This window comes from Phalacrocorax carbo, chromosome 13 (genome assembly GCF_963921805.1).
Source record: "Phalacrocorax carbo chromosome 13, bPhaCar2.1, whole genome shotgun sequence".
NCBI lineage: Eukaryota > Metazoa > Chordata > Aves > Suliformes > Phalacrocoracidae > Phalacrocorax > Phalacrocorax carbo.
This window is the reverse complement of record NC_087525.1, coordinates 11,280,472-11,300,676: the sequence shown is the minus strand read 5'-3', so window position 1 is coordinate 11,300,676 and position 20,205 is coordinate 11,280,472. Positions and strand designations below refer to the sequence as shown.

Sequence of the window (20,205 nt, the reverse complement as noted above, 5' to 3'; positions counted from 1 at the left end):
CCTTTCAGGAAGGTCCTTGGAATCATGCAGGCACAAGACTATAGATGGGATGAACAATTCCGGTGTGGTAGACTGTTGCTGTTGTCCTTCTCGGGAGCTCAGAGGCAACTCTCTCACAGCATGACTTGCGGCATGACAGAAAAGCACAGAGCCTCCATGAAAAAGGATGAATCTTTTTGTTCTCGGTGGCCCACCCACAGGCAGTCTTATTGCTTGGAAGCAGTTAGAGTATAATGACCATGTTCCGATATAAACCCTATCTGCCTGCATAGAGGGATACTACACACATGTAGGCAAAAGGACCAGGGCTCATCTGTCATTAAAAGCAATTATAAGACCCTTTAAGTTCAAGTAGTTTGGGTTTAAGACTCATCTGCCACGTAGGAAGTCTAATCCCATCTCAGGGCAGCTGAGGCTCAAAAGCAACCCATAGATAAGTGTACAGCATCCACTGGCAACATCTAGAGCTGTGTGCCCTTCCCAAGAAGGGGATTTTCCTCAGTTATCTTCCCTCCCCCACTCGCCCCCAAGAATATCTTGAGAATATAAGCATAGCTTTCCTTTTCTCCCATGGTAAGATTGCATTTACAGCTAAATTCACAGCTCAACTCATTTATGACTGCAAATCATTGATTAAGGGGAATATCTGATCTGTTTGATGATATATTTCCATGAAAGATGCTAAAGAAAAAATAGACTTCCAGAATATTATCATCAAAAGCCATGTATTACACTGTGTTCCTGTTGAAAAATATCACAACCAGCAGGCATTCATACTCCAGCTCCACCTGAAAGAGACTACATTCATTTCTGCATGCCTGCCTTTCCCCTCTAAGGCAGGCTACAAAATCCAATCCCATGTCAAAGCAGTGCTCCCAGCTGAAAACTGGGCCTCACTGGGAAAGAGTTCAAAACATTTAACAGTGCTTTCTGACACTTCTACTGTTGGAAATGCAGCCAGCTGTGTGAAGAGGTAACTCCTCCACACCCCGGGAATCCGGCTGTTGCAGATTCTCTCCTGCTCATCATATGCTCTCAAAAGCCCCATGAGAATCATATAGCCTTTGGGCATACTGAGTATCCTTTAAGAGATCATAATCTGAGACAATGGGTTCTTTGGGAAAAAACCCTGCTTTTTCAATTCTGATTGTGCCATATACAGTGCAAGTACCCCAGCCCCAGCCCCAGCCCTTGACTGACAGTGTCTAGGTATGACTGAATTACTTATAAAAAAATAATCAACACCATACAGTGCAGGCCACAAAGCGTCATGAAAATGCCTACAGAAATAAATTGGCACCTCTCTGAACTCACCTTGCATGGGATAAGGAAAGAAATACCAAAACTATTTACCATAGTGAAATTAGCATAAGTTTATGAAGTGAGTTTATTTTTATGTGCAGGGGGTTTTTTGGTTGTTTTTTGCTTGTTTTTAAGCACACTGACAGAACAGCCTTCTTTGCATTACTATGCTGCTTCTGCAAAAGGGGTTATAAAAAGTTCCTCTCATCATCATAGGACTTATTATTATGGTAAATGCAGCTGTATCTTCACAGAATGGAATATTGTGCATAAGAATAAGGGAGATCAAATAATACAGAGCTTTACAGTATGAATATGAAGGAGCATAGTTAAGATTTCAGAAGCTCACTGATGACTGAATCATGATTGTTGCAGGGATATCAATTTGGTACCCACAACTTAACAGACTGCACTTTTTCATTATGAAAAAAATGGTTTTCAAAGCAGTGTAGGTGGCTTTTTTTTTTTTGCAGTGGAGTAGAGCTTTTGTTTGCATTCTATTTGTCTGGTTAAATAATTCTGGTATTCCTTTTAAATACACTTATGTAAGTAACCTCTCTTGTCATTGCACTGCAAAATAAGCCTCTGCAAGTGATTGGTGGAGGAACCAAGATGTCTCAAAAGATCTGAACATTCTGGAACAGATTTGAGACTATCAGAAAGAAAAAAAGGGGGAAGGGAGTGGCGAGGAGGAGGGATATGCAAGAGGTTGTAAGAGGCAGAATTCCCAAACCAGAAGTTACATGGAACTATCTGGTTTGATAGGGAAGGGTAGGTTAAAGGAAACGCTTACATATTTCCTGGAAACCATCAGATGTTAAAAACTTTTAAGAAACTGAACTAATTCAGGTAATAAGAGCACCCCACTGCAACACTTCAAAATATTGCTTTTCAGAAAAAAAAAAAACCAACACACAAAAGACAGCTAGGGAATAGACTAATCTCTAATTGACAAATACATCAGGTAATTAATTATTAAATCACATGCTGTTTGTTAGCTGCAAATGGAAGGCTTCTGCATAATTTAAGACTGTATTTTAAGCACTATTGAGTCTTCTGCTTGACAGGTCTAATTTTCATCCAATTATTGCTCTCCCTAAAAGAGGGGACATGCATCCCTATCTTTGTCCACTTTTAACACCTAGACTTCATGAATTTAAAAGCAATTACATGGCTATTTTCTAGAAATATAATTTTATATTCTTATTCACAATTGTTCTACTCCCTTACCCCCAGATAGACAGCACCAGCAAGGCCCCTATCAGCAGAAAAAGAGACAACACTGTACAAAATAGACCTGGAAGCTTGTTTAAAAGAGACAGTGTTGACATTCTTTAAAATATACTAACCAGTCTTCCTGAGGCATCATCAATGCCAGGTTGTACCTTGAACTGGTATATTCAAACTCCACAATGTATTTTCTTTATCCAGACCTAGCTGCAAAGATCCTCTATTTTGCTAGGCCAGGTCAGAGTGTACATATGACTAGTTCATTGCAGTTTTCCAACCTAAACAAGCTCAGTGCAGTATTTTGCTCACTTACTCTGGAGATGGTCAAAGGCATGTTGAAGTCCTTGCCCCCCTGCAGTCGGAAACCCCACGGTCCAGGTCCATTCAGAGTCACACTGTAAGCCATTTTGTACCTCTTTCACAAGGCGACAAGGCACTGCAGAACAGAAGGATGGGATAGACAGAGAAAGTGTGAAAAAATAGAATGAAAAAAAAGAAGAGTTTTATACAGCGAAAGCAATTTGCTTTCTGCCTTGCCTGTTCAGTCGTGCTGGGATATCACCTAAGAATAGATGGGAGCTATAATGCAGATGCTGATATCCCAGCTGAGTAGGGCCCATAAAAGGTTTGTAACCAGACACCTACTATGCAAAGACTTCATGACTCAGAGGTCTAATATAGCCCCCAGGGAAGGGGACAGATCTTTCTAGGCTTCCCAAGCCCCTCTTCATGCTCAGTTACTTTATGGGCAAAATGCATTTTGTAATAACACAAGCAAACAAAATCCCACGCTAAAATCCCAAACACCCAAATCTCTTCACTAACCTGTTAACAACTCCATAGCTATTTGTAATTTCTGCTTCAGAACATAAGTTTATTGTACCATGATATATAACGTACTTCAGACAAGCTCTTTTTATCTAGATCTTCCCATATGTTGCAGGAAAGGCACCAAAAAAAAAAAGTGTGTTTACCTTCTTTTGCTTTGATTTGTTAAACTGAGAAAAGCACACACTACATTATATATATACACACACACATTTAACATCACAAGAAAACCCACAACTTCATGTTCAGCTCTTGGTTCCATAGCCTTTGCTTTCTTAAGGGAAAATTAAAATTTATTCTCTTTGAATGTAGATAGAGGTATTGCAGGTTATTTCTAATCAGCATTTAGTTTCCGTGGCAAAAGCATAGTTTCACTACATACCTGTCTCACTATTTCGACACAAGTTTTCTGAAGGCATGGCACTTAAGTGGAGGGCTAAGAGTATAAGTAGCTAGCTAACTGCTCCCTTAATTCATTCCTTGATTTTTCATAGTTTATATTCCAGTTGTTAGGTGTTCCATAAAACTTTATAACCCTTGTTCAGTAACTTCGGATAGCATTTCTGCCTTAGACTGGGAATAGCTAAAATATAGGTAATAAGAGGGAAGGAGAGAAGTTGTTGGCAGAACTACAGATACAAAAAAAAGCTCCTGCTCTCAGGATAAAGCTATAAACCTTAAATAACACCCACCCCTTTCAAGTCATTAATATGTGCAGGACCTCCAGAAGCACTCTATTGCATCTCCACAGCACCCCTGCCTTTACCCTCCAGTTACAAAAAAAATTCCTATTATGTTAAGATGGGAAAAAAAGAAGAAAACAAAACCCAGAGCATGGGTTCTACTCTGATAATCAAAGAGACAACCAAAACCACATAATGCACTAGAGCGAGGTAGCTCAGTGTGAATACTGATAACAGGTACGTTGCCCATACACCTACCTTAAAATGCAACAGAAAAACCTGATGGTGAAATGGCAGAAAGCAAACACTATCAGGGCCTCAGTCTTTCTCTGAGGAGATGGTAAATAGTTTTTCAAAACCATGAGGCAATAGAAGTGTTTGTTTAGTATTCACAGTGGCAAAAAAGCCCTTTCTACAAGGGAATAATTATGCTCCATACAGACACTAGGTTAAACCACATAACCATATTTTTAGTCAGAGGTCTAAACTAAACCACAGCAATTCACATGGATTTGAGCGAAAGTTGCACTCAGCCAGTGGGACTGACCCAAACCAAAATCAATGCAGACAGCAACACACAGCTTGAAAAGAAAACGGGTTTCTGATGTCCCACAAATACTTGAGGGTAGATTTACATTAACAGCATTTAGAATCTACCCTATATGAGGCCATAACCAGTGATGTTTGGATGATTACTTTGAGGGGAGACAAAACTAACTTGTTGCACTTCAAACAGCAGAATTTTCAGGCTTGCCAGTTTATCCAGTAGGTCTCTTTCTAAATGCTGGTACTGGATATTTTAATTTTATTTAAAAAAAGCACACACAGAAAAGATTGAAGGTAAATTCCCATTGCACTATTCCTTTCCTTTTCCTAGGAATTAAATTTCGGTTTTTAGTGGCCTTTCTTGGCTCCATTTCAAGGGTTCATGTAAATGGAATAAAAACAGGGGTAAGATAAACATGGCAAGTCATTGCTTCACTAGTCAAGATAGTATCACAGAAAAAAGTATTTGGAGAGAGGTTACATTTTTATGGACTGTGAATTCTGCGCATGTTACCTTCCTACACTTAAATGTTCAGTCATTTGTGTAAAAAAAACTAACACAAAATAACCCCAAACAGGCAGAGAAAAAAGCAAAACCCAGAACATAATAAAACAGCACAGACATCAAGCTGAATGGAGCTAAGCATTAAGAAGGATGCTGCTTAACCAAACGCTATGTGCTTCTATCCTAGTTTCGCATGTGTAACATGCCACTTGCTTATCAGTTTAGGACATCTGAAAGGGTCTGTGAGATTCTTCAGGCTGGGTGGTGTGCTAGGAAACTAAAGTGGTAATCTCACTGGGGCACTGTCATTTGGATGAAATGTTAAACTGAGGTCACTTGTTCCTACAACCTTGGTTTCTGTCTGTGTCTGCATGCATGTTCAGCATAGCTTGGCACTTTTAAAAAGAAAGTATAAAGAATATGCTAGTGTCCTAGCCAACATTCCCCTTCAGCACAAGAGGACCACAGCTCTTTCATGTGCCTGCACTATCACTACCAGGTACATTTTGGAGTAAAACAATTCCAGATTTTTCTTTCTCCAGGTCTAAGACCCTTCCCTCCTGTGTTTGCTTCCCACAGGCTGCCTGCCTGGAGAAAGCTCTGTGCCTAATAATGAAGTGCAAACAGCAAAGAAGCCCATGCTGTAGTCACAGCTTCATTTGCTAGGGACACTCCTAGCACAGGTCTCGCTTGTCTTCTACAGATTTTTAATACAAGCAGCCTCTAAATAAGAAAGCTGGTGATCCACCCAGATGACTATTTCAACCCTGCCCTGTTTTCAAAGGCAAGAGACATGGGTGTTCTCACCACGTGAAGCATTCAGTGTAATCCTAGGAACTGAATTGCTGCAGCAGGTACCATGCCATCACGGCAACCAGCAGAAACCTCAGCAAAACCTTCCCGAAAATGTGATGAAATAAACTGTGTGTACCTAATAGACAATCTCCTTTTCAGAAGCATGTAATGTTCAGAGTAGGTTCTAGTTGCTTTACATAACTGCCTGTTAGACTGTTCCAAAATCAGTGTTTGTTTGCTCACATAACAGTATTGTGTTTCTCTTGGTGTGCCTTCTTCCCTACATTCTCCAGCTATGTCAAAATCTATGACTTGCTCACAGCCCCCTCCCTTCAGACAGAAGCTGTGCTGAGTCAGATGAGGTCACTGGTGTAAGGAGTGACATTTAAAGAAAAAGACATATTCCAGGAGGAAGGTGACATTTTCTCTACAGATGCCAAACCAGAGTTGCCCAGAGCTCACCAGGTCCCTGCTGGAGCTGTCCCCAGCTGACTGATGGGAACAGTTGGAAGGAAGCTGGATGGGCACCAGACTCTGCCAGCTCTACAGCAGAGGAGAGTGCTGCCACCTCCAGCAAATGCCTTGGAGCCTGAGCAAAGCTGTCCTTCTGTAGCTACCACAGAGACGTTACGCCAGCGGAAACAATTCACATATGCTAGGAGACCATGTTGTATTACAGTGACCTGACTTTAGGAAAGCTACAACTGCATGCTTGGGAGTGCAGAGCCATTAAGTGAATGAAATAAAAACCACTAGTGTCAAGGCTAAATTGAGGTGGAAGGAAACAAGTAATGGAAATTCCAATTGTTCAAGTTGCTACTACTTCATTAAGCTGGCCACATTACTCATGGTTGTATTTTAGCTGATTGTATTTTAGCTGCAGTGGTAGATGCGCTCACAGGAAAGCCTTGAGTTACTGTTACTGCAGCAACAAGGTTGTATCTTTTGTATCATTAAGCATGTCAGAAGAAGATTGCTTGAGAGTTTGACTTCAGATCTGCAATAGACTATGCAGACTTTGGCATATGAAGACGCACGCAAGGTCATGGTTTCAACCACCTCTTACGTTATTTTTTCAGGCAAGTGAAAGACTTGCCCTGCAGAGGAATAAACCATCATTACTTCCTTGATAAAAAGATCTTCAACAAGCTGGATAGACACTCCTTTAGAAAGCAATCGGACAAAAATATTGGCTGCCTTTGTCTCAGTGTCCCTCACCTGAGGGAGTGGCAGTACAAGAAGGCAGCATTCAGCTTTGTGACAAACACGACCTTTTTGTCCCACGGGTTCCAGCACTGTGCCTCATAAGATTACCTACACTCTTTCAAAAGAGTGGAAAGGTGAGGAGGATGGATTGGGAGAATGTGAAGAAACTACTCACCTAGGCACGTGCATTAAGAAAACCCAGGCTTTGAACCAGATGCCTGACCTATGCAATCCTAGAGTTTCCCAAAATTTTTATTTAACCCAATGTTAATTATATTCCCTGAGGAAACCACAGCTCTGTCTGGGGACAGATCTTCATTACAATCAACAGGACAAAAGAACACATATTTACCATATACTGGCTAAGCAGCACTAAAGAATTTGAAACTGACACATTAGAGATCTAAAAGCTTTTAGCTCTGGATTCCTACCTTGCCAATGTCAAATTGACTATGAAAGTAATTACCATGAGCAAAGATTTTTCCCACAAGTTCAAAATGGCTTCCAAATCAAGACTATTCTACGATGCAAAAGAGCTCATTGCCATCTCCTTTCCTTCACTGTTGAGCTCTGACCTAAGCTGAGCTAATCCTCCTTGTACTTCCATATACAGCTTTGTTTCACCCATTTAATCAAGATCCTTCAGTTCTCACCAAATTTTGTATTTCTGAGTTCCTCTTAGTCCCCTTATCAGGTTATCCTAGGTCCTGTATTTTGACCTTTCTTAAGACACTAAATTTTCTATCACACTTAGCTTCATCAAATTCTATTTTGTTGACACTTTTTTAGTAACATGGTTTGTGGGTCCCAGTAGAATATAGTATTCCTTGGGAGATATGCTACAGCAATATAATGATGTAATATCATCTCCCTTCTCTGTAATACAATGCCTTCCAAAACGCAGCTCAAACTGTTTTCTGTTTGGCTGTTTGCTAGTACGCCATCTTACCAATTAATCAAATTTACTGCTTACCCCTCATCTGCACATCCTTCGCCATGACTACTTTCACCATTACAGAAAAATGACATTTCATGCTTTTTTTCCCTGCTAGGTGGCCTTCTTTTTCTTTACCTGCCATGACCTCTTTTCACTACCACTGAAGACTGGGTATACACCATATACCCACACTTGATCTTTAAAAGATTTGAAGATTTTTGGTAACTATGTTAAACTGAAAACCATGCCTGTGAGGAGACAGGCTACCAAGGGAAGAGGAAAAGGTACCTGTCCAGACTGTTTACAAAGACTTATTTTCCCCTGTATTACAAAAAGACTGAAGTGTATGTTCTTAAGTTCTCACCTTACCAGCATTTCAGTCATCATTTTTAAAGGCACGCACTACAGCATGTAATACTTAACACTTCTGAGGCACCTACATTGCCAAGATATAAACTTTTTTTTTAAGGTAAAGAACACCTAAATACCTGGTTTTGTTACCATCTCCTTTTTACATCGGTGGCCATAGCACTTAAGTTACCAGTGTCAGGTCACAAAATGAGTCAACAGCAGCAACAAGATTAAAATGCAGGGCTCAATTTCTAATACAGGTACTTGAACCAGAAAAAGGAGGCTGTAAAGTGTGTTTCTGTTATGTTTGTTTTTTTTTTCCTTCCCCAACTCAGGGCTGAAACCAGGAAAGTTTATAGCAACCCTGTGACTGCTGTTGTTTGTGTCTTGCTGCAGGGGATCCTAATTGACTGTTTTGGCTTACAAGAGAAAACAGCGAAAGAAAAAACATCCAAACACACACACATCAAAAGGAAAAAAAAAAAAGGCTAAAGAAGCTATGTGCAGGTCATTATCAGCTCCACATAGACCAGGGACTGTGCTGTGACATCAGTGTCACAGGACCTCTACGGTGTTGGCTTGTCTCCAGAGAGCCTGAGGTTTGGCACAGCACAGTGAACGTACAACAAGGCTTAGAAGAGGGATCCTGTGCCGTCCATGTAATTTCTCCACCGCACAGATTCCTCGAGGATCGCTGCACCACACCGATACGGCAGTGCGCCCCTATGCATGTGCCTATGGGCACAAGGATGCGACATTTAATCTTGAGCAGACTCCCAGAAGTTAGATTTCAGCCAGATGACTCACCTACACGTTTCTGACTTCCCAGTAAAGGCTTTACTTTCCACTAGAGAAAGTTTTTAAAGCTGCAGGGAGACTTTTAAAGGCAGGTGGCTCCCAACCTACGGTGGTCGCTCCCCAGCTGCCTTTGGCTAGCGCAGGGCCTGCATTTGCCCGCCGGCCAGGCTCTCTGCTGCCCTCTCGCCGGGAGAGCGGCGGCAGCCTGCCGGGCTGGCCCTCGGCGGAGGCGGGGGCACACGGGCAGCCCCGCTCCCCTCGCTCGGCCGCCGGCACCGCTCCTTCCCTCAGCGCCGCGGCGCGACCCACCTTCCCCACTCGCAGTATCACGCAACCGGCCACTCGAGGCCGACCGGGAGCCCAGCGCTACCTCCGGCCACGCACCGCTTTACCGTGTCGCGCCGCAGCCGCGGTGGGTGAGTGGGTGTCGGCAGGCGTGGGGCGACCAAACCCCCTCAGCGGGCGGCGCTTCGCGGTCACACGCACCCACGGACGGCCCCGCGGGGGGGGGGGGGGGGGGGGGAAGCACCGACCACACGGACACCTCCCGCTCCACCGCCAAGGTGGAGCCTTTAAACCCCTCCGCCACGCGTGGGCGTGGCGTGGCCGGGGCGCCGGTGCCCACCGGGCGCCGCGCTCGGGAGGCGGCGGGGCCCGGCGGTGGCTTCCTCAGGGTCGCCGTGAGGGGGCGCGAGGAGCAGCGTGACGGGATTAACCGCCGCGGGCTGTTGGGGAGTGACCGTTAACGGACAAACCGTTATCTGCCGTGCCCGAACGCTTTTTAAAAACAACAAAAAAAATTCCGTTTCTGAAGGGAGAGCACCTCTTGGCCGTGGTGGCAGAGCGGGAAGGTGACACAAAGGTGTGGGGAGCAGGTACCGGCCGGCGCCGGGCTACCGCGTCTGGGCGCCCTCAGAGCCGCGGCGAGGGAAGCAATGGCGGCGGGCAGGAGTAGGGGGAAAGGCTGCGCCCTCCGCAGGGACCCGGAGCGTTCTGGAAGGCGTTGCGGGAGGCGGGTGCTGCCCCGGCCTCCCGGCGCTCCCCGCAACGGGGCGCTCGGGCGGGAGCGCCCTGCCCGAGCTGAGGGAAGGCTCTGAGGCGTGTGTGCTTTAATGCTTTGCGAGCTTGGAGCCTGCAGCCTTCACCACCACCCCCCCCCCGCCGGAACACCTGTGAAATCGGTGATTTCCCCTTAGGAAAAGTGAACTTTTTCCCCTCGGTGTTTCGCTGGTGTTGATAGGTAAAGGGCGTTTTAATAGAGCGGCAAAGTTAAAACGGCAGCCCAAAAGAATGAAGGGTTTGGAAGCAATTTAAGAAAAAATACAGAATGAACAACGTAGTTGCCCACCTGAATTTAAGGGAAGGGTTTTTTTCCCTTTTTATTTTTTAATACTTAGCCTTGTGGTAACTTCATGAGACTGCTGTATGCTACCTGCTACATACACCCCTCTATTCAGCAGCGCTAGGTGAATTTTTTAGTGTCTGCTCCCAAAAGTATCTTCCAGAAAGGCAGGTGTTTTCTCAGTGTAATGACTGATACTGCTTTATGAGTTTGGTTTTTTTAAAAAGAAAACAAACAAACAAAAAAAACCCCAAAACTTTTCGCAAGCGTTGAAACGCTGGACCCCACGGAGTGCCCCCCTGAGTCGCCTGGGCTGTACAGGGGAGGGCAGTTAGGCTGGGCTGGGCTGGGCTGGGCTGAGCTGGGGGAGCTGCCGGCAAGGCTGAGCTCGGCTCCTCCAGGACCCCCGCCTGCCTTCCCGGGGCCGGCTGCGGAGAGCAGGGGCCGCGTGTTCGGTGTGGTGGGGCCGCCCCGTCAGCACCAGGGACAGGCGCCGCGGCGGGAGCGGCGGGAACAGCCGGACACCCGTGGGGAGCGACCCCCTGCGCGGGGTCTGGAACCTTTAGAGTTTAGAACCTAACTAGGTCTAGAATCTAGAACTTAGACTAGAACTAGGTCTAAACCTTTAGTACGAAGGAGTCCAAGAGCCTCTCACAAGTCGTGTGTGGGAATAAACCCAGCCATGGCATTGCTGGAATACTAACCAAACATTTTGAAAACGTTCTCAGTGCAGCTCTAGCCTACTTAAAAGAATTGCAGTTGGGTTTACTATTTCTCACCTTTATTCCACATGTGTACCGTGCCTAAGTACTCACTTAGTTAAGCATGTTAAGTGGGGTCTTTTGGTACAATCTGTAGGATACATGGACCAGGCCAGGACATCATGATCTAAATTATTTCTGTATTTATATTTAGCCGACGTTCCTATTCATACGGATTGTAACTTAAAGGTAGGGGCAAAAATATTCCACCGACAAGTAGGCGTACATCCCCAAAGGAAACATTCTGCATCTTGTCAAATGCCTGAATACACTGCTTTTCACAGAGCATTAAAGTTATTGATAATTACTACAAGATGATGCAGTTTATATGAAAGGTTTGTCTGATCTAAGGCAACGTGCAGATAGAGCAGATCAGTTTTACTATGGATTATAGAATCAAAACCCTGGAAATCTGTCAATTTTTTTTTTCCCCAAAAATATGACTATACAGAAAATAATGGGATGGCTGCTGTGGAAGGAAGAAAAGCATACCATAGCATTGTGCACAGTTAGTTTTATAGATCCCTGAATTTTCAACAGTGTATTAGATACCACTTTTCCCCAAATTCATTCCTAGCTAAAATTACACAGCTCATCACGGAAAAAGTGTTGATGCTGACAGCAGTATATTCAATTCGTCTTTTAATAAAGAAAGCAATTAGTAGATGGATTTTAAAACAGCTGTTTGTGGCTACTGATGCCTCAAGCCATGGAAATACCGAAGTATTTTTTTTATAATTGCTTCTTATTACACGGTTATCAGAACTATGAACCATTGCCTGTTAGATTAGTCTTGAGGCAGGAGTGATATTCTGTGATAAAATATAAGATATTAACTCAAATAAATTTATTTAAACTTTGAATATCTTTATTTACAAATGGTGATGTTACCCCATTCTGATGATGATAGATACTTCTATATCTACTAATTAATGAAAATCATGGATATTTGCAGGGGGTAACTGTGCAATGAAGTACTTCTCGAGTAAGTGATTATTTGATCCTGAAGTTGGTATAACAAAAGACCTAAATATCTTTTCTTTTTCTGCCAGAAAGCTTCAGAACTTCAAGAGATATTTCATTTATCAGCTTTGAATAATTCTTTTACCATGCTGTAAGCCTCCCTTTGTACAAGTTCATAACCTGTTTTTATAAAGGCTATTTGATTCTTTTTAGGAAGATTAGGTGGGAATAAATGAGGGCAGAATCTGATGTGACTGTCTGTGGCAGGTGGCTAGGCACTTCCATGTGCTCTGTACTAGTTCTATCATGTGGTATATGCGTGTGCATTTAAAAGCCTCCTCAGACCCTCAGTACTGTGTTTAAGGTAGGAATTTTGATTGTCAGAGGCTTTTTGCAGTGGGATCGGTGTTAACGAATATCAGGATGAAAAGACATGCTTTATTATCCTTAAAGTTAGCTGCAGCTCTTTATCATCCTTTGAATTCCTCATCGATTCTTCTCTCTCTTTAAGTAACAAAAGCTGCAAAATGACCACAAACCGGTCTCCTGCAGATGAGCAAGCCTTATAAAGTAGCATAATTGGTGACTTAGGCTGGAAAACATGATCCAGATGGAGGAAAATTATGTTTATTTTGTTATGAATAGGGCAATGGTCTGTTAGCTTATTCCATTCCACATGTGATAGAAAAAAATCATATTTAGATTCTTTAGGTTTATACCTGAGCCTTTAGAAGGTCTTTAGCAACCTGATTTTCTGCTCCCCAGTAAAAACATCAGCAAGGATGACTGCAAATTGGCCCATAATCCTGTTCTGATAAGTGGTGCATCAGTTTTGTTTCAGAATTTGGTTTGGTTTGAAACAGGGTGGTATCCACTAGCTTTTGTGTTTCTCATTAAGTCACTCAAGGCCAGGGAATTTGAAACTATGGGAGCTCTACCTGCTCAGCACTCTCTAAAGGATCCTACGAACTTGTTCCCAGAAACTTGTGCCTGTCTTTTGGAGGGTCAAAATCCTCTGTTCTCTTTTTCTGGCTAGCACTAGTGACAGTATTAAACTTCCATTTTAGGTAACATTTCAAAACTACATTGCTCACCTACCAGTGGCCTTGGAATAGTTCTGTGAAACACCTTCAGGATCACCGCTTAGTATGGAAAGCTGAAGACTGAGGCTACTCTGGCCAGGCCATCCTGTGCAAACAATCCTATTTGCTTTCTGAAAAGTAGCTTACTGGTAGATTTAGCTGTCCATTTTTCTCTGTGGCTCACTCAGTGTTTTTTGCTTTTGACCCATGAGTTTCATTCCAGCCTGGGCAATTTCCTTTTTTGGAAAATTCATATAGTTCTGTCAAGGGCTAATTCTGGGCTCTCCACAAGTCTTTCTCCAAGTCTTTTGTCCTTTTTTCTAATCACAACCTGATCTCCCCAACTGTTGCATTAGCATCTGTTCAGCCTCAGAGCGGTCACAGAAAGATTGTTTTCCTTGTAAATAAGCCCCTCATCTTTCATAAATCTCTGCAATATGATTTCATTAGGGTGATGAGGCATTTTGGTAAGCTGTCTGCACAGTTTACTTGCACTAATGGTAAGCTGAAGGTACAACCATCATGGATGTCAATGTAAAAGAACGACTGCTGCCCAGCAAGGCTGGCCTCCACAGGTACTGAGATGTTCCTCACCAGTGACAGTGTTAGGAAAATTAGTATGTAAAGTAAATACACTACAGCACAAAATATGGGTGTGCTTTCTCCTGGCATAATGCTTTTGATGTCTGATCTCATTCCCTGCCCGGCTGAAGGGGTTACAGTCCCGAGTTCAGAAATAAAGTAGCAATGAGCGTGGCTTTCTGGGAGCCTGCACTTGATTACATCCAATAACAAGATATTGCCTTTGGTTTTGATGGGCTGCACAGGTGTTATTTCTCTGTGGTGACTTTGATGTGGCTATTCAAACAGAAGTGCTAACTTTTAGAGGAGAGCAGATCTGGGGTACATTTGCACTGCCATTTACCCAACTATAACAGCTCGAGTAAATGAGGCCTTTCCATTTGTGATCACTTATTGCTTAGCTGTTCTGACTTTGACTGTCCTTTGCGCATGATGTGTAAGGGGGCAGGAGATTCAGAGATTTGTTCCTTCTGTCATTAAGTAATGAATAAGCAATTTGCAAAACAACTCACAATTTTCACTTCCCTTCTGATAAAAGACTGGAAGGAATTTCTTTAAAATTAGGGCTATGGATATGTCCAATTAACAGTCTGATTCACATGGGATTGTAGCTTGATTTCTGGCATTGGCAAAAAAAAGCTACCAAAGGAATCTAATACTTTGGATCTTCAAAATTATTTTATTTTGCAGAAATTTTACAGAAATTCTTAGGAAAATGTAGCAAGCACAGCTCAGGAGAGGATCATATTTTTAGTGTGGCTCTACTTTGGTAATTTTACCCTTTTAAGACAGAGATTCATCATTCCCATTTCCAGTCTTATCTTACCACTTTTGCAAAGCTCCTAATGTTGCCCACGTACAAGAGCAAACAAACAAGCCAACAAAACAATCAAAATATCAAGCTGTTACATAGAGTTGAATAAAACATTGTGAATTGCAACTCTAGAGTTTTGCTCAAACATAAAAAAAGAAGGCTGTCCCTATGGTAACCTCTTTGGACTGTTCCTATCATTTCCCTGAGCTATTAGCATAACATTCCTAGCACAGAGTAAGAACAGAGTTATGGCAGTAGATAATTCAGGCTGGACTGTCAGCAGGATGAACCCCAGCAAAGCAGCTTGACTCATAACCCAGGCTGCTTTCATACTTGGGGCCAATCCAGCCTCAAAATGTCAGTGTTGACTACACAATATCCACAAATCTTGTTCTCTGATTTTAGACAGAAGAAGAGCTGGAATTCTCTTTAAGTTTAAACTTGATCTATTTTCAGTTAGTCTAAATAAACATTGGCCTCTTAATTCTAGCTCACTGTTCAACTGCAAGTATTCAGATGTAAATGCATGCCATTTGCATGAATTTGTATGTGAATCTCCTCCCACCTGTTCCACGCAATATCTCTCTGCAACTTTCAGTTGAAGGCTGATTAATCCATCATTGCATCTTACTTAAAACAGGCTATCCTCTGTTTGAGTATTGAAAAAAGGTGACATTTTCCAACCTTTATGCAATACCTTCCTAATTTTGCCTTGCAGCACTCTAAGAGTAAACGATAAGCACATTTACAGATAAACTTGGGCACTGCAGTAAATTGAATTGTCAAGGCCACAGAGGGAGTTAATGACATACTGGCTTAGAACTGATTATCTTTGATAGTTACCACAAACCAGTGTCAGATGAGCATCAGTCTTGTTCGGTTTGATTACTGGGTGCCTGATCTGATGATTTGTTCAGTTGAGCCTGTTGATTTATTGAAACAATTTTATTTGTGGTCTTTGAAGACTAGGATAAACTTAACTGAGAAAACTGTGAGCCAGTTGGCTCTTCCAAGTAAGGGCTTAACTCAAGCACCGCTTTTCCTTGAGCACTAAAAAATTGCGTGAGCATTAAAATATAAATTCTCAGAGCCTTTAAAAAGAGATATTTACAAAGGGATATATGACCCCTAGATTATCCAAATGAAAGACTGCCCAGCTCACTGACTTTAATAAACCAGAGTTAACAAATTCTTTGCTCTGCTGCTGATACGCTCACTGCATCAAAGCAGTAAAGGAGGAGCAAAATGACCCATACTTTTCTGAGAATTTTTCATTTAACTGTAAATAGAACATGTGAAGTGGCTCAGCGGCTTTTCTCACGGTAGCCTACAAGTAATGCTTTGGCCACTTTGTAGTTGCAGGTAAAGATAATGATTTTAAATTAAACTTGGCAGCCACTGGAGAATGACTGCTGGTATATGGCTTTTTTTCAAAGAGTAGAACCTCAGCGCTCCACCTTTCTAATCCCACAGAATTTTTCCTGGCCCTTCAAGCATAAAGTAAATTTGTTTAACACCACCACCTCAACGGATAACCTGGAGTAAGCTATTATTGTAGCAGTATGTCTGTTGAAAGGGAAATAGAACAAACTAGACTGAAACCTAAGCACAACAGTTTTCATTTAATATATTTATGCTAGCAGTCTGCCCTACCAGTTACATAAATCTACACAAGAGAATATGTGCAAAAGCAAACATTTGCTATTCAACATCAATAGGAGACTGTAGCCAAATGCTCCAACAAAATACAGTGACAGAACTGCTTCCGATGAGGACTTGGCTATTTAATAATGATTTAACCATCGTCATCTCGGTTTTCATTCACACATTCCTCCATTCCTTTCTTAGTGTTTTCAGTTGTGCTGGGAATAAGGGAGGAACTGAACTCAAAGCAAGGAGGGCAGGGTGAGGGAGTGTGCTAGCTGATTTGGCTTGATTCTCCCAAGTGGTAATTTTTTCCCTATTTGAAAGGCATGTAGGAAGATTGTGTCTCAGTTGAGAGGAGGGAAGATCAGGAATGTCTTGATGGTCAGATGCAAAAAGTACAACTCATGGAAGACAGGAACTGACAAATCGGCTATGTAATTTGTGCTTGCACAATGTTTTCATACAGTAATCGGGACCAGCAAAGAAAGGCACACCATGTCAAAAAAGTGTTCTTGTTTAACTTTGTTCAGTCACAACAAGTAAAATAAACAAATTAATTTATTATGTACCTTTATTGGCAGTTTAAATAATCAAAAGTTTGTTTAGGGTCAGCCAAGATTTCCAACTGAGTTTCAGAGGCTTAAGGGAGGACAGGTGGGACACAAATTCAGGATCCTGTTATATGAGTAACCTGTCAGTTCCCCATGTTTAGAGGAATGCACAAGTTAACAAGGACAGAACTCCCAGACAAGTCAACAGGAATGTCTTATTCCTTATTCCATTTATCATCTTTTGTTCCTCAGCCCTTTCGTTTACAAGTTGGATGTTTTTTGTAGAGGGACTGGAATGAAAGTTCCAATGAAATGTGTACTCTGTGATGAGCTTTTATCTTTTGATGAGATTTTGCAAATTGAGATCAAGTAAAACAATAACAGGCAAGTTATAACTGAAGTAAAATAAATCTGCTAGAAACAATGTTTCTTAAGTAGAACCAAGCCGCTAGCTCTTGGAGGGAGGAAGCAAAGAAAAGCAGGTGCCTACAAGTTAGTCACATGTCGAAACAGAAGCTTTATGGTGTCCTCCTGACTTGTTGAATCAACCATTATTTTGAGTGTAATTTGTACTGAATATGCAATAGCTGGGACTGTTGTATTAGTACTTAGGCTGGGACTTCCAAAGAGTTCCAGATGCCGAAGTATAACTGAATATCCCTTGCAGAAGCAGGATCCTGTTTCAAACCTCTGTCTCCAGTCCTGAGAGATCCAAAACTGGGGAAGAAATACTAGTATTGTGAAAATCTTAAGCAAGTAGGAAACTAATCATTAAGACACCAAGTACTTAGTAGGGGATGTTGCTATATTGCCATGGGACTTTTTGTTTTGTTTTAACATTTTTAACTGACAAATTCAGAGCTGATTTGAGATCCGTGTGAAGTGGTTTAACTGCCATGATTTTCTGCTCAGAGAATCTTCCTTAAAAAGTGGATGAGAAATTACATCTGTCTGAAACCCAGTTTCCATCAGGATCCACCTCGTGTGGCTGAAGCATTATGCTGTAAATCCTTACTGGTATCATACTGTTCCCACCTGTATGGCTGTTCTGGAAAGGGATGTGGCCCTGGCCATCTTTTGGCAAAAGAAATGCAGCGATCTTATCTAAACCCAAAATCCTAGGTTTCCCAGAAATGGCTTCCAATGAGGCTGGACAGTCAGCTGTGTTATTTTGAAAACTGCAGTAATTTTGGTTTTAAAAGGTGGAATTCAGGCAGCTTACGCTATTGCCATGTTTGTGACCTGATCTAATAAACAATTGCCTTTGTGCTGCGACTCAGTAAAAATGGGGCAGGTTCAGCAGTGATGGGATTCATTCTGTCTCAGGAGACAGTGCAATGAAGGGAAGCTGCCAGACGCAGCCCTCTAACACATGCTGTGGCCTCCTTAGCCCTGCCTCTGGCATTGGTCTGGTCTGGCTCCTACACATGAGAAAAATCAAGAAGGGTTGAGTCAGTGAAAGAAGTAAAGAGAAATCTGACACAAGATGGTAACTCTAAGTTCCTTTGCTGATAGTGGCCTACAAAGGGAAGAAGAGAGACATGTTTCGTACAAAGTTGTTCTGTTTTGCAACATGTCAGTGTTCCCTAGCCTATTTCCAGTCACTTTATTTTGATGCAGTGCTAATGGGTATCCTGAACTGTGTTTCTTTTTTTCTTCCTTTGCCTTTGGCCATCCTCTGCTGGAACCATTTGGGATAAAGCAAGAATTAAAATGGATGTGATTTATTGAAATCGAGTTTCACATGATGTTTCATGAGTTTTCATGTTTTTAATTCCTTCAGTCAAAATAGTCTCCGCAGTGCCCAAAGAGAACAGCTTTTACTGCATGAAACTTATTTCTCATCTGACTGAACATAATGATCCAGGACCTGAAAGATTGGTGTGTTTTCTTCTTTTTCAGAGGAATGATTTTCAGAAGGAATCTATGCAGTGAACATGACCAACCACTGAGCTGCCTGACGCTACTACCTCAACTCTGTTGTTCATGAGATTAAGTTCTCTTCCTACTTCACTGAGCAGCAGCAGAAAGTGAGTTTTAACCAATGCATCTAGAAAACGACACTTTGAATAAGATGTATCTACTCATTAAGGGTTCTGCTATGTGCTTCTGTTACTCAGAGACTTCAGCTGAGGACAGCAGCATCAAAAGGATTCATCTTTTTAAATAACAGTTGGAGGATTATTATAAACCCAGATTCCATCTGTTTACATGCTAAGATGGAAGCATACGTGATTTCTTTAGAAGCCAGGAGGGGACTGTGTTTAGTTAATGCTGGCTTTGGCACCTGAGGGCATCGGGGACTGCTTGGAGAGGGGTACTAGAAGCATGAACTAATGAGAACTAGAAGAAAATGGTGACACTGCTGGGAGGCAAGACCCCGGAGGGCTTGAAGGCTGGACTGCTCCAGTACTGTCTCTGGGGTGAGTGACTGCAGGATCTACCTGGTAGAAGGGAGATAAGACCTGAGCTTACGGGCACTCAAACATGTCAGGGTTACCAAGAGCAGTGAGGTGAGAAACAGCTATTTCATGCCAGGTCCTTGGAAAGGGTAAGCAAAGGCCTGCCCTCTGGCCCTGTGGATTAGCTAGCAAAGAGTTGGGTGGTCACTCTCTGCTTGGACTAGGGAAAATGAAAAGAATGTCTAGGAGCTGAGCTGAGTGGGCTGAGCTGAGCAGGCTCTCTGCAGTCTGCATAACAGGATGAAGGTGAGTGGTGGCAATGGCAAAGAACTTCAAAATTCAGATCTGAAACTTTTGGTTAAAAAAGAGAAAATTTTTCTTAGTTTGTTTTTAAACCTGTCTTTCTTATCTTCCTCTTTTTTATAAGTTAATTTGTGTAACATGTCTAATATAGACAAATAAGGGGAGAGGTATTACCCAAAACATTGAGGTATGTTCTATTCTCTGGTTATGTGTTTACAACTATGACCAGCCTAGTGTATATTAATACTACATGCAGTTGGATGGAGAACTGATTTCCTCAAAGTCACAGCTCAACACTGGGCAGTTACCTTAGAGAATTCAGCGCTCTGTGATATTAGCCACATGCTCCAGGCACTAGAAATTCTTCTATAATTTTTTAAGAATATAGTCTTATTCTTTCCTTCATTCCTTCCTTTTATGGCTGAGCCTCACTGTATTCTTAACACTTGTTGGTGTTCAAACTTTGATGAATTGCCCTGCTTTAAATCCTTTGACATTAATGGAGCTCTTTTGTGCATGAAAGTAGAAGCTGGCCTTGAAGAGGGTAGCTCATGTCTGGACAGGACAGAAACAGCTA

The 20,205-nt window shown here is 42.3% G+C and overlaps 1 protein-coding gene and 1 long non-coding RNA gene across 5 annotated transcripts in view; one reads left to right on the top strand and one right to left on the bottom strand.

The window, feature by feature from the left end:
- LDB3 (LIM domain binding 3) overlaps positions 1-9,846 on the bottom strand; it is a 129,561-nt gene extending 119,715 nt beyond the window's left edge. For 2 of the 4 annotated variants that reach the window (XM_064464804.1, XM_064464807.1), the window contains exons 1-2: positions 9,491-9,844; positions 2,846-2,968 (exon numbers count right to left, since the gene is read on the bottom strand). In XM_064464804.1, the coding sequence (XP_064320874.1) occupies positions 2,846-2,938 (93 nt within the window). In that variant the 5' untranslated portion in view covers positions 2,939-2,968; positions 9,491-9,844. Of the gene's footprint in view, positions 1-2,845; positions 2,969-9,490 lie in introns of all 4 variants that reach the window. The other 2 variants (XM_064464808.1, XM_064464806.1) reach the window with 2 other exon arrangements.
- The window catches only part of LOC135315611 (uncharacterized), a 74,424-nt gene continuing 64,040 nt past the window's right edge, over positions 9,822-20,205 (top strand). Inside the window, exons 1-2 of the long non-coding RNA XR_010375092.1 lie at positions 9,822-10,056; positions 18,826-18,953. This is a non-coding gene — a long non-coding RNA (uncharacterized LOC135315611). The remainder of the gene's footprint in view (positions 10,057-18,825; positions 18,954-20,205) is intronic.